This window comes from Callithrix jacchus, chromosome 18 (genome assembly GCF_049354715.1).
Source record: "Callithrix jacchus isolate 240 chromosome 18, calJac240_pri, whole genome shotgun sequence".
NCBI lineage: Eukaryota > Metazoa > Chordata > Mammalia > Primates > Cebidae > Callithrix > Callithrix jacchus.
The window spans coordinates 32,660,143-32,674,981 of NC_133519.1; the positions used below are offsets into that span (position 1 = coordinate 32,660,143).

General features: G+C 36.8%; 2 protein-coding genes across 17 annotated transcripts in view; one reads left to right on the plus strand and one right to left on the minus strand.

Annotated features, from left to right (window-relative positions):
* The window catches only part of SCYL3 (SCY1 like pseudokinase 3), an 86,032-nt gene that overhangs the window by 62,996 nt on the left and 8,197 nt on the right, over positions 1-14,839 (plus strand). The gene's annotated exons all lie outside the window — the stretch shown is intronic.
* Positions 1-14,839, minus strand: part of FIRRM (FIGNL1 interacting regulator of recombination and mitosis) — a 69,290-nt gene that overhangs the window by 19,915 nt on the left and 34,536 nt on the right. For 9 of the 10 annotated variants that reach the window (XR_013529550.1, XM_078356298.1, XM_035279915.3 and 6 more), the window contains 7 exons: positions 12,782-12,930; positions 12,141-12,270; positions 10,521-10,707; positions 9,658-9,740; positions 8,966-9,017; positions 6,898-6,987; positions 1,593-1,778 (listed from right to left, as the gene is read on the minus strand). Coding sequence is in view for 8 of the 10 variants with exons in the window: in XM_078356298.1 (XP_078212424.1) it covers positions 1,593-1,778; positions 6,898-6,987; positions 8,966-9,017; positions 9,658-9,740; positions 10,521-10,707; positions 12,141-12,270; positions 12,782-12,930 (877 nt within the window). In the remaining 2 variants the exon portion in view is untranslated. Of the gene's footprint in view, positions 1-1,592; positions 1,779-6,897; positions 6,988-8,965; positions 9,018-9,657; positions 9,741-10,520; positions 10,708-12,140; positions 12,271-12,781; positions 12,931-14,839 lie in introns of those variants that run through there. The other variant, XR_013529551.1, reaches the window with a different exon arrangement.

The window sequence follows — 14,839 nt, forward strand, 5'->3', positions numbered from 1 at the left end:
TTCGAGACCAGCTTGGTCAACATGGAGGAACCCTATCTTTACTAAAAATACAAAAATTAGCCAGGTGTGGTGGTGGGCACCTGTAATCATAGCTACTCAGGAGGCTGAAACAGGACAATCACTTGAGCCCAGGAGGCAGAGGTTACAGTGAGCCAGGATCATGCCCCTGCACTCTAGCCTGACAATAAAGCAAGATTTCATCTCAAAAATAAAAGTTACAAAAAATTAAAATAAAAAAAAAAATGTTGAACAATCTGCAGGACTAAAAAGCTGTGGTCATAGTTCATAAGTTTATTTATGGTGCTTTTATTTTACCTAATACAAAACAAAACATCATTTGTCCTTACTATAATTACTGGTACACATTAAATGCAAAACTTGGACAAATTTAACCCATTCCTAACTAGGTAAGTAATATTTTTTTCTAAAATAAAGTCACATAAAAACATTCCCTTTGGAAAAGGCTGAGTGCGGTGGCTCATGCCTGTAATCTCAGCACTTTGGGAGGCCAAGGCGGGTGGATCACCTGAGGTCAGGAGTTTGAGATCAGCCTGGCCAACATGGTGAAATTCCGTCTCTACTAAAAATACAAAAAATTAGCTGGGCATGGTAGTGGGCACCTGTAATCCCAGCTACTCAGGAGGCTGAGGCAGGAGAATCACTTGAATCCAGGGGGCGGAGGTTGCAGTTTGCCAAGATCATGCCATTGCACTCCAGCCTGGGCAATGAGAACAAAACTTTGTCTCAAAAAAAAAAAAAAAAAAATTATAATAATTATGATCAAGTCCCATTACATATAACAGTATCAGAACATTTGTACTCAGTTTGGAAACATATGCCCTCAGAAAACCTGACCTCCTAATTTTGAATTGCAAATAAACCTCTGATCCTTTGAATGCCCTATCTTTATCCTTGCTTTTCTCAACATAAATTGGCATTTATTTTACTGCCCACTGCTAAGCTCGAATGGAGTCTCTGAGAGCAGAAATTTTTGGTTCCTGATGTATCCCCAATGCCTAGTCCAAAGTGGCACATAAAAGTACTCCAAATATATTTGTTAAATGAATGAATGAGCAAGTGAACACTAAACAGGAAAATTCAACTACATGTACTATATCCAGTCAATTTTTTTAAAATCTCCCATTTCCTACTTCTTATAGTCAATGAGTCTCTTTTTATTATTTCATTATTTTATGAGGGAATATTCTATGTAAAAGGTACATAAAGGTTCAGAGTAGGTTCGCATAAAATGGGGGTGTATTTTGTCAAATGGAAGAACTACATCTGCCTAATCCAGAGATACATCAGCAAAAATACATAAGTGTTCCTTAGTATGTTTGATCATGTTGTCTCAACATGTCTTAAGCAACATAGGAAACGATCCCCCAATACATCAATTAAGATAACAGTACGTTTCTTGTAGATTCTTTTACAATGTAGAAATCTGAAAATCTTACCAGGCTCTAACAGAAAATCTTAACTAGGTTTAACAGAGACTGTGTGCATCTTATTAACAACCTATCCCCAGTACTTAAACAATGCTCAATAAACAGCTGCTGAATGAATAAAATCAATCAAAATTATTACTTTACCAGAGATTCTAGTTCTCCCAAAGTACGGCTACTGCTCAGCCATTTCCTGCATTCCGCAGTGCCTACTGTGGTGACCACATGGACAGTTTGTTTCCTAAGTTCAGCAGGTAATGCCTGGAAGGAAATATGCTGCCACAGAGGCAGATTTTCTGCTTCTTTTGGGGAAAATTTCTGGATGAACTCCAGCTGAAATAAATTGTTAAAGAAGAGTAACATGAGACAGTCAGATGAACGGATACACAAAAGCTAAGTGTTAGTTTCCACATTTAATATTTCAAGAAAGCTTTTTAATAGTATGGTAATAATCTAGGTTCCAGACCAAGGTAACATAAATGAACATGTATTATTATTATTGTTGGTGATGCTGCACTCGTTTCCAAAACAAAAACACAGTTTAAGTGGAGCATAATATAAATGCACTAACACATATTAAATAATGTATTTTATTCTTAGTTATGTCAGATACCTTATCATGCTCCTACTTACCAGTAAGTCTTATTTTCCTATGTACTCATCATGTTGTGCAGTCAAAAGCAGTATTCCAAATATACAAACTGGATTGATTTAGTCAACCTTCATAGCTTACTATTATCTCACTAGATTATAGGAGAGAACTTACAGAACCAAAGATTCAGTTTTCAAATGAGTTAGCTGGTTCTGCCCTACTTGAGACAACATACTAAATCAGTTTCACAAAGGTAAGCCACAAATCAAAGAGTGTGGTTGGCAAATCCATTCTACCACTGAAATAACAATTCAAAGTGCTTACTAGGTTAACAGAAAAGTACTGTTTTGTTAAAATGCAGATGTTACAGACTAGACAAAAATGGAACACAAAAGTTCTAAGAAACAGTTTAAATGTTGAATCAGTTTTTGGTGGAAAATGGTAAAACCAATGGTGCATTTAATGATTAAAATAAGTATAATCCAACGAGGAAGTACATTTGTGTATTTTCTAAGAAGTGGAATAATGTAATTTAAATATTCAAAATCTGCTTGATGAATGAAAACTTTTCCTACACCAAAAACTAAAAACCCACCAAAAAAATATTAAATCTGACAGAGAAACTTTTCTGTCATATTCTCTATATGTCAATTTCATCTCTTTTGTGAAAAATTTATGTCAATGCAAGCAAGAAATCATGTAGCTATCTGCTGTGACAGAGAATACAGACAGAAAAACAGTTCCCTTGATGAGCTGAGGGTCTATTATAAAAAGCAGCTTTATTCATAAAACCAAACTACATCAGGAGAGCCAAGAGAACTGTGCTGACTGGTAAACATCAGTTCAGATGTCACCTTTCTTTATAATAAAGTCCAGTGAGTGAGTGACTACTTCCCTTTCCAAAACAGAAACTAATAAAACAATGTCCTGGACAACATAAAAGGCTAGGTATTGCCAAAATTTGTTACAGAAAGAGTTCAGGATTGTATTCTGAGCTTGAAAACCCTGGTTTCAACATAATTCTAAATACTTAAAACTGCTATGACAAAATAGTTCATATAAAGTATAAGGGAATAATACACAAAGAATTATGACTTCCCTTCTTAAAACTGGAGAGAAAAAATATACTTGTGGGTTTAAAATGCAAATATAGTAATTTTTACTTTACATTAAAAAAGGTAGTACAAGCCAGGCGTTGTGGCTCATGCCTTTAATCCCAGCACTTTGGGAGGCTGAGGTGGGTGGATTATCTGAGGTCAGGAGTTTGAGACCAGCCTGACCAACATGGAGAAACCCCATCTCTACTAAAAATACAAAATTAGCCGGGCGTGGTAGCGCATGCCTGTAATCCCAGCTACTCACTGAGGCAGGAGAATCACTTGAACCCAGGAGGCGGAGGTTGCAGTGAGCCGAGATTGTGCCATTGTACTCCAGCCTGAGCAACAAGAGCGAAACTCTGTCTTAAAAAACAAAAAGGTAGTACAACTATCGGTGTGCTTAGATAAGGCATATTAAATACTTTTCCCTCAAGTAGGTAACCTCCTTGTATTTTTGCTTTTGTTTATAAAATGGAATACTATTAATAGTTACATATTAAAAGAAATAATGTGATAGTCAATAATTACTCTTTGTATTAAAACAGGAAATGCATTCTAACATCTATTTCTACTAGCGTTTTCTTCCAAATTAGCATCATAGACACCTTCATTTTTTAAAGTAAATTATCACCATACTGGGATTAACTATTTTCATTTATGTTAAGGCTACATCACTGGTAAAAAAAAATTTGGGTTCTTATTTTACTACTTAAAAAGACACCATCTTGTATGCAAACAGCTGAATAATTATTTCAAGTTTCATTGCTCACTTCTCCTTTTTTCCCTAATATGCTTTCTTGCCTTTGCTTCTCTAGTCCCACCATGCATTCATCCTATAACATGTACCTCAAATGCCATCAACTCCAACAGCCTCTCCTATTCCTACCTGTTCCCACACTGCACCTCTTCAGAAATAACTGTCTCAGCTATGAACACCCAACAATATTTGATTTGTGCCTCAGTTTTGGCATCCATCAACGACAACTCTTTAATATGAGTATCTTTATAAATGTATAATTTCTACTAGATTTTATGTTCCTTGAGATATCATGAGATAGTGCAGTGGTTTCCAAGCTGTTTTTTTAAAAATAAGACAGTCTTATTATGTTGTCCAGGCTGGACTTGAACTTTAGGCTAAATAAAATGATCCTCCAATCCTCCTGCCTCAGGATGCCAGATCAGCGAGGAAGTTCTTTAATTTCCTTGAGCTACTGTTTCTTTATCTGTCAAACGGACACAATATTGTCTATCCCACAAGGCTGCTGTAAGGACTAAATGAATTAAAGTGTCTGGCCCATATTACTGTCTCAAAAATATTATTTCCCTTCTTCCTTCCTTAGAGAGAAAGAATAATAACTTAAAGGGGAAAAAAAAGAGCCAAGCAGGAGAAGAGAACTAACATTTGTTAAATGGTCATTTCATGCCATATGTATATTTTATATCTTAACAAGTTTAACTGCCATATGAGTAGTAGTATCTATCTAAGTTTTATAATTAACTCTCCCAAGGACTCTCAGAATAGGTATTCAAATTCAGGTTTGTTTCTCAAATTTTATCACAATAATTTATGCATAAAGAAAATCTGTATTTGATAACTGAACATATAAATTAAAAGTAACCCCTCATTTATCTAGAATTTATGTATCTGATAGCCTGCATTATTTGGAAAAATTTAGAAAACTGAGAGTAAGAGATCTCTAGGCATAGACTATAATTTATCCAATTTGGAACACTGCTTCTAGATCTCAGAGCTAATTCATTCTGAGTTATATTATTTTGAAAGTTAAAATTTCACAACCACCTTGGGAAAATAATTTTATTCCTGTTGTATAAATAAGAAAACTGAGGTTAAAAGGAAAGTGATGGCTGAGCTCAATGGCTCATACTTCTAATCCCAGCAGTTTGGGAGACTGAGATAAGAAGACTCTTTGAGCTCAAGTTTGAGATCAGCCTGGGCAACATAGTGAGACCTCGTCTCTATTTAAAAGAAAAACAAAAAAAAGCGACTTTCTTAAAGTCCCATGACATGTAACTCTTTCCCTCCCAGTCTCACTTCTTCGAAGAGATCTGGGGTAGACAATTCTTTTGGAAGAAAGCAAGCTTCCCATGCTCTTAGAGGGCTAGTAGGTGAGGATACCTTTAAGACAAAGAAGGCTATGAGGTAGGTGTAGTTCCTCCGGTTCCTGGCCAATCACTCTAGGGTAGGAACAGACTTGGACTTGGGGCAAAAACCCTAGTCAGAAATAACTCCTAGCATTTATTGAACACCCTCTTAAAGCTAGTACTATGTTGTTTTGCATGTATTATTTCCAAGTCTTTACAAACTTTTCCAAAATAATTATACATATCTTCTACTTTGTAGACAAGAAAGCTGAAGTTCAGAAAGGATGACTTGCCTAAGGTCACAGTACACCAGGATTCAAACCAAGGACCATAGGACCTTAAAGTCTAATCCTCTTCACTAACCTAGTGGTTCCCAAGCTTAGATCCAGGTCTGACTCATGTAAGAACTTAATGACAGTACCAACAAAAACAAATTGTTGATCCTTACTTCATACCCACGCCTCCATACTCACCCATCTGCAGATTAGAAACCAGGAACCTGTATTTTTAAAAGAGCTCCTACAAGAGTTTCGATATGACCAGTCTGAGGGACTGCACTAGGCCATACAGGTTAACGTAAGTAGAGAATCTCTCCTATCATGGCAAAACTTGTTTTCCTCACAAAAGCAAACAACTAAGGCCTTAGTCACAAATCGTACTTGCAATTTTCCCCTATAAGTTCAACTTACTCACTTTGAAAATATGAGACATCATTAAGAGCAAAAATAATATTCTAGCTCTTCAAAATAAAAGGGGTATGGTAGGCCGGGCGCAGTGGCTCAAGCCTGTAATCCCAGCACTTTGGGAGGCCAGGGCGGGTGGATCACGAGGTCAAGAGATCGAGACCATCCTGGTCAACATGGTGAAACCCCGTCTCTACTAAAAATACAAAAATTTGCTGGGCATGGTGGCGCGTGCCTGTAATCTCAGCTACTCAGGAGGCTGAGGCAGGAGAATTGCCTGAACCCAGGAGGCGGAGGTTGCCGTGAGCCGAGATCGTGCCATTGCACTCCAGTCTGGGTAACAAGCGCAAAACTCTGTCTCAAAAAAAAAAAAGCGGGGGGGTGGGTAGGGGATATAGAACCATTTAATTTCATGTATCTCAAATATATATGAAAAACAAGGGGAAAGATCTATTTCAGGAAGATGGAATTAGAATAACTATCCGTAACTTGAAGCAAGGACATCAAAATCTATACCCAGCTGAAAACAACAAGCAATTATCATATCAAAAATTTATGCTTAGATCACGCAACATAAAATAAATGGAGGTGAGGCCAGGCACAGGGGCTCACGCCTGCAACCTCAGCACTTTGGAAGGCAGAGGTGGGAGGACCACTTGAGCCCAGGAGTTTGAGACTGCCGAGGCAACAGAGTGAGACAGTCGCTACAAAAAAATTTTTTTTATTAGGCAGGAGTAGTGGTGTATGCCTGTAGTCCCAGCTACTCAGGAGACTGAGGTGGGAGGATTGCTTGAGCCCGGGAAGTTGAGGCTGCAGTGAGCTATGATGGAGCCACTGCACTCCAGCCTGGGTGACAAAGCGAGACTGTCTCAAAAAAATAAAATAAATTTTTAAAAATGGAAAAACGCCATCAAAGGAGTCCGAATTCAATTCTGAGCAGCTTCATAGACAATGACAAAGATGATATCCTTCCTTGCCTGATGGAGTGGGGCCATGAAGAAAAAGAGACGCTTCAATAGTATTGATAGGTTGATGAGTTGATAACATTCTCCAGGGCATGATTTTATCTGGAAAAAAACATGACAGAGAGAGAGGAGATATTAATTAATTTAGAATCAGAATTTTTACAAAAAGAGAATATGCCAACATATTAATAGCAGCTCTTTCTAGGGGAGAAGATTATAGGTAATACTGACTTTTAATTTGGGGCTTTTATTTAATTATCTTCAATGAATCTAAATTACTTTTAGAATGAGACTGAAATTTTGACATATTTAAAAATAACACTGCAATTTCAATTTCTAATTATCATTTTGATGATAACTTGGTATGTCAGTCCTCCTACTCAAAGACAATTCATGGAACTTTTTAAGATCTAACTACAATAATAGAGAGGTAGATAGAACTCTACAAGACAGAAGGTTCATTAAAATACTTTATAGGCGCTGGGTGTGGTGGTTCACAACTGTAATCCCAGCACTCTGGGGGGGCCAAGGTGGGAGGACTGCTTAAGCCCAGGAGTTTGAGACTAGCCTGGGCAACATAGCAAGAACCCCATATCCACAAAATGTTTTAAAAATTAGCCGGGCAGAGTGGTGCATGCCTGTAGTCCAAGATATTCAGGAGGCTGAGGCAGGAGGACCATTTGCACCCAGAAGTTTGAGGCTGTAGTGAACTATGATCGCATACTGTTGAATTCCAGCCTGGGTGACAGAAGGAGACCCTGTCTCAAAGAAAAACACCACCACAACAAAAAGACATAAACTCAATTGTATCAATTCCTATCATAATGCACTGTCATTTCTATCATAATGAACTAGAAAAAATCCATTCCTACACCATACTGCACTAAGAAAGCTTTCATTTAAAGGAAACCTGAGACGTAAAACACGTAACATAAAAATCATGCTTTATCTGCTTTGTGAAAGATATGTTAAGGATTTAGTAAGTGGGTAAGTGATAATCCAGATCATCAGCCATGGGGACACAGATGTCATGTCTGCTGTTCAGGTTATTACACACCTCACTGGATTTGATCTACAAAATCCTTAAAAGGTAAACCAAGAAATATACAATACAATAAGACTCTTAGAAAACAAAAGATGTATGGCCCACATAAGATCTTAAAGGCCAGGAACAAAAATACATAACAAACAGGTCATAATCATTTTATATGGAACACATCAAACACCTCAGAATTTAAAAGCAAAAAATGTTAATGTTAAAAAGATGAAATCATTATTAAACCATTTTCTCTCTTGTATCCGTTCGTAAAACATGACTTCTTTCGCTAAAAAACATCTACCACTGTCAAACTCAGTTCCTCCCAAATCATCCTGGCTTAAATAAATACAACAAAATCAAGAATCAACTTGTTTAAGTCATAGAGAGAGAAAGAGAGAGACCTCTCGGCCATCAATTATAAGTCGCTCTTATTTTCTACTTTGCATTCAATTTTCAATGAATTCTCAATTAACCCAGTCTTTCTTTCCCAAAACAGCTAGTGAAACTATATAAAATTCTGAGAATATGAGAGAACATCCCCAGTTTCACAATAACAGTTTTTTAGTACATCCTTCTTAAAAACATCAGCATTGGGCCAGGCGCGGTGGCTCACGCCTGTAATCCCAGCACTTTGGGAGGCTGAGGCGGGTGGATCACAAGGTCAAGAGATCGAGACCATCCTGGTCAACATGGTGAAACCCCGTCACTACTAAAAACACAAAAAAAATTAGCTGGGCATGGTGCCGCATGCTTGTAATCCCAGCTACTCGGGAGGCTGAGGCAGGAGAATTGCCTGAACCCAGGAGGCGGAGGTTGCAGTGAGCCAAGATCGCACCATTGCACTCCAGCCTGGGTAACAAGAGCAAAACTTCGTCTCAAAAAAAAAAAAAAAGAAAAATCAGCATTAATATAGAACAAAGACTGTCAAAACAATTTTGCTACTGTGTTGTTTCTCCCGTTGATATTCACATTCTTAGATTATCATATCCCCAAAGGAAATTCATAGAAAGTGGGTATTTTAGGCCTTGTAATTCTACGCACCAGTTGAGCCACTAAGGTGACATGGTGTGCACAAAGTTCAGCAGTCCCATATCTGCAACATAAAGAGAAGGCAATTGGGTTTATATAGTTACTCAGAAACACAAGGAGATAAACCTGCATAAAGCATTAAATATTCTGATGAGGACATTAAAAACTACCACTGCCAGGTGTAGTGGCTCACACCTGTAATCCCAGCACTTTGGGAGGCCAAGGTGGGTGGATAACTTGAGGTCAGGAGCTCAAGACCAACCTGACCAACATGGTGAAACCCCGTCTCTAATAAAAATACAAAAATTAGCTGGATGTGGTGGGCACCTGTAATCCCAGCTTCTCAGGAGGTTGAGGCAGGAGAATCGCTAGAACTGGGAGGCACAGGTTGCAGTGAGCTGAGATTGTGCCACTGTACTCCAGACATAGCGAGACTCTGTCTCAGAAAAAAAAACAAAAAAACAAAAAACCTGCCATGATTTCCATGACCAAATAATATTACAATATACAAAACTCTCTAAACAGTACTCATCTATTGGCTTGAACCAAAGAAAGGAGAGAACTTATTTCCTAATTTAATGCTATAATATGAAATAAAAGTGTTTTGAGAATTATTAAAGGATTACTAAAACACAGTTTTTCTATAAACTTATGAGTCACTACTAATAACCAATCCAAAGAAAAGCAAAGCAAATATGTTGTACCGAGCAAGGAAGCACCATGCATCCATAGCTAACAAAGAGGTGATCATATTAGTATCAAGTACAGCATCCAGCAGAGCAACATCCTAAACAAAAACGGAAAATTTAAATTATTTAAATACTAAAGGTCACAATAAGTAACAATATTATATTTCTCAAAATAAAACAAGAAAGCACTATCAGAATCCAAATAACAGATCCTCCGTGGGAAAGTTCTACTTTCTAATATCTGAAAGGACACTGCCATTCCCTCAATATTTATTGAGAACCAACTATACATTAAGCACGGTGCTGTGCTATGGAGAGTTCAACATGGTTTTTAACGTGGTAACTCAATCACTAGGATCCATAAAGATTCTCTAAGTAGCCTGAAATATTTAAAATAACATGAATACATATATGCTTATACTCCTCTGCCTTTGACTACTCACATACAACATTTAATACATATTAGATATCTGAAATGCTACTGATCCTGAAATTTCAGATTTTACAAGTATCAAAGTCCTTAACCTCTTTTTGAATCGAATTCTATTCTTTTAAAAATCTACATTATGTCTGAGATCTATAGGAAACCTGGTACTACAAACTATTTTGAAACTTACTTAAGTACTACATATTTTTCCTCCTCTCACATTGTCTTTGCATACCTCCCACCAAAATGTTTTCTGAAATATTTTAGCCAACTATTACGTCTAAATGATATAGGAATCTAGGATTATCATTTTCCAGGACACAACAAAGTTTCATTCAAAAGGAATATAAGTTAAGTATTCCCACACTTTCTTCTGTATATGAATCATAATTTCAATAAAGAGAAAGCAAAAGTGTAACCCTTAGCTTAGCACAGTAAGTAATATGCTTACCAGTTCAGCAAACAGTGAGGGATGAAAGGAAGTAATAAATGTACACAGATGAACACAAACATGCTGATACAAGGTAACAGCCACCTCAGCTTGCCCCTTACTCTTCACTCCCTGTAAATGAACAGGTAGAGAGAGTTCACCAGAACACTGCTCAAAACTGTAGAAAATGGCTTTGAGTAGAGATATCCTGCAGAAAAATTGAGAACATTGAATCCAACGTTAATAACATTTACTAATTAGCAAGTATAATAATAACATGTTACATGGAAGATTAAGAAAATGTTTCAAGAGGTATAATCAGCAATAGTTTCCAACGTATGATTACATACACATGAAAGGAAAATGTATTCATTGTCAAAGAAATTCCTTAAAGAATTTTCCTGGACATTTTTTGCAGCATTTACCAACTGTTTATCTTAGTACTGAGTTACATAAAGTTCCTCAAGGAACTTGAAACTTAAATAGCTACATTAGATATTATAGGGAAAACAGAAAATAAGTAGCAGACAAGGAGGAGTCATTTTAAGATTAAAATGGTTGAAGAAACCTAGAGGATTTAAACAAATTAAAACTGGTCAAATTATGGGCTGGGTGCAGTGGCTCACTCCTGTATTCCCAGCATTTTGGGAAGCCAAGGCAGGAAGATCACTTGAGACCAGGAGTTGCAAGATCAACTTGGGCAACACGGTGAGACCTCATCCCTAGAAAAAAATTTAAAAATTAACCAGGACAGCTGGCACAAACCAGTAGTCCCAGTTACTTAGGAGGCTGAGGTAGGAGAATCACTTGAGCCCAGGAAGCTGAGGCTGCAGTGAGCCATGGTCATGTCAATGCACTCCAGGCTGAGTGATAGAGCAAGACCCACTCCAAACAAAAAAATAAAAAACAAAACAAAACAAAACTGTCAAATTATAAGTATGTAAAGAAGACAAAAGCACGAGTAAAAGACAGACATAAATAAGGAGTATGACAGAAGCAAGGAATATGTGTTGAAAATGAATACAAGAATGAGGAGCAAAAGGAGAAGATGGCAATGGTATGGGACAAGCTTTAAATGCAAACCTGTGAAGTTCTAATATTGTGCTTCAGTTTTTGAGCAGAATAGAAAGCTCAGAGACAGGTTTAGGGAGACTAACCTCATCATGGTACACAGAATGGGATAGAGGAAGGGGTGAAAAATTAGAGCACATAGTTATCCAAGAAGACACTAGAGCCTGGACTGTGGTGTTGGCAAGGAAGATGATTACAAGTAAAACTGCCCAGGATATACCTTATAGTGTCTGGCATTATATTTATCAGAGCTCATTTTTAAATGCTTCTACTTACAGCTACTCTATTACAATGTTTATAACACTGACCATTAAGCAATATTGAAAATTAAAATATTAAAATAATTTTAGCATCTAATATAGGCTTATCTATTTTCTATTTACTACTTTTATAAAATAGCAATATATATGTGTGTGTATATATATATATATACACACACATATGAGGGCTACATAACAATTAACATAAATATCTGATAAAAAATAAAAACAACTAAATTTCAAGGCCATTCTAAACAATAGAGCATTCTCTACCATTGGTCATATGACTGTATAAAAACATGTTTGTTACCTGGTTGTAGTTTCTGAGACCTGGCTTTCTGTGCACCATAGGGTTTGCACTTCTTCAGGCTGAGATGGCAGCTTATCCATGACAACAACCAGGAGAAGACATTGTGGAAACTGTAGTTCACATGGCAGATCTTACATGTAATAAAAACACATTACTTCAGCAGAAATCTGATCGTAATATGTAAAGGAATAATTTTTTTTTGAGACAGAGCCTCATTCTGTTATCCAGGCCAGAGTGCAGTGGTGCAATCTGGGCTCACTGCAACCTCCACTTCCCAGATACAAGCGATTCTCCTGCCTCAGCCTCCCAAGTAACTGGGACTACAGGTACAGGCCACCACACCCAGCTAATTTTTGTATTTTTTGTAGAGATGGGGTTTCACCATATTGGTCAGGCTGGTCTTGAACTCCTGACCTCAGGTGATCTACCCACCTCAGCTCCCAAAGTGCTGGGATTACAGGTGTGATCCACTGTGCCCAACCAGGAATAATTTTTAAATAAGACATACATTTCAAGAAAAGAAAGTGAAAGAAACTTAATTTTTAAATTGTAAAAAAGAATGGCTAGGGGAAATCACTAGCCATGTCTCTAACATGTCATAATAGGTGATGATTTACCATTAAATCTGTTTTGAAGCTTACCTAATTTACTGTCCAAAACCACCTGCACGAAAGGCTGAAATGTGAGTAGCTGACTGATAAGTGGATCCAGTGTCACTAGGAAAGCACCTGCTATTTCCTCTTGGTGTGCTTTGGAAATCCTGGTAGCGTAAAGGCTTGGAGGAAACTTGCTGGAAAAGGAGAGAGAAAAACTCATTCATTAATAGCTATCTACTAATTTTAGGTAGAGTAAGTACTATAAACTGATGCTCTAGTAGCAAATATATATTAAAAATAAGTTTTTAAAAATAAATGTGCATTTTATAAAACAAAATTCAAAATATTAAACTGATAGCAGAATTGGATAAAGACCTCTAAACTAAACATAGCTATAATTCTGAAAATGAGAAGTTGATAATCTTAGAGAAATCTTTAGTGTCGCTTTGAGGCATTCATATCATTTTGACAATGATATCCTTAAAAATACTATAAAAATCTGAATCTTAAATCAAAAGTAAAAATATATGTTAAAAAGATTATTTCTGATAAATTCTAGCTTATTTCTATTAAAAGTTGTTTTTAAACCGGGTGCGGTGGCTCATGCCTGTAATCTCAGCACTTTGGGAAGTCAAGGCAGGCGGATCGCCTGAGGTCAGTAGTTCCAAGACCAACTTGGAACTGGCCAACATGGTAAAACCCCATCTCTACTAAAAATACAAAAATTATCTGGACGTGGTGGTGCATGCCTGTAATCCCAGCTACTTGGGAGGCTGAGGCAGGAGTATCACTTGAAACTGGAAGGCAGAGGTTGCAGTGAGCCAAGACCACACCACTGCACTGGGCGGTAGAGTGAAACTCTGTCACACACAAAAAAAGTTGTTTTAAAATAGGTAGAATGCTGAATTTACTATGAGTTAATACTTAGTTTCTCAGAAGCAAGACAAAAAATAAACCATATACTGACACTGAAGGGGAATGGAGAGACTTTTTCATGAAAATGTCTCAGTAACAGGGTTTTAAACTAAACTTCAATCAAAACTTCTATGAATCAAGATATGTACTCTGTGTTTTTTGCCACATTAATTGTAAACTTGACACTACATGAGAAAACTGTCCAGCAGAGGATAACAGCATCTTAAAGTATGCACTTAAGATAAACACTTAATGTTTTTGTAGCGTGATGGAAAAAGCATCAATCTGTCCATTAGTTACATGACTTTGGTTCATTCATTTGACTTCCCTGAGACTCAGTTTCATCTGTGACATTGATTCTGAGTTACTGTGAGGATTAAATTATAAGTAAATAAAAGACATATACAAATAAAACATAGTAATGAAATTCCAGACTTGAATTACATCTACTGAGCATCATTGCAAGAATTTATTTTTCAGTCAAATGATACATTTTTTATTTGACAAATGTTTACTAAGTGCCTATGTATACATGCCATGCACTGTTCCACAAATGGGTGATACAGTAATAAAGAGAATATACAAAGTCACTGTCTTTATAGAGTTTACAATTCTAATGAAAGAAGACAGTTAACAGACAAGTATACAAGTAAATACATAATATAGCAGAGGTTAATTCAGTGCTTACAGAGAAAAAAAATAAAACAAGGAAAGACAAGAAGTTCTATTGATGCAATTCATTTGAGGGGTTGAGCAGAAGTCACATGATCTGATTTATGCTTTTTGCCATTTACTTTGGCAACTGTGTGGAGAACCAACTAGAGGAAGGCAAAGGTAGATAGTCTTTTTGCAAAATCTAGGCAAGAAAATAGTGGGTTTGATCAGATGGTAGCAGTTCAGGTGATGAGAAGTTTGTGTATATATGTGTGTATGTGTATGTGTATGTGTGTACACTGAAGGTAATATTGACAGAATATGCTAAAGAGGTAAGGTTTTTGGCCTGATCAATTTTGAAGAATAAAGTTGCCACTTAAACTGAAATAAAGTTACAAAAGGAGCAGATTTTGTTGGGTATAAGGATGATATAGATGGAAATCAAGACTTCAATTTGGGACAGTTAAGTACAGATGTCCTGACTGGTAGACATTAAAAGAGAGAGATATAAATTTAAAGTCTTCAGACTAAATG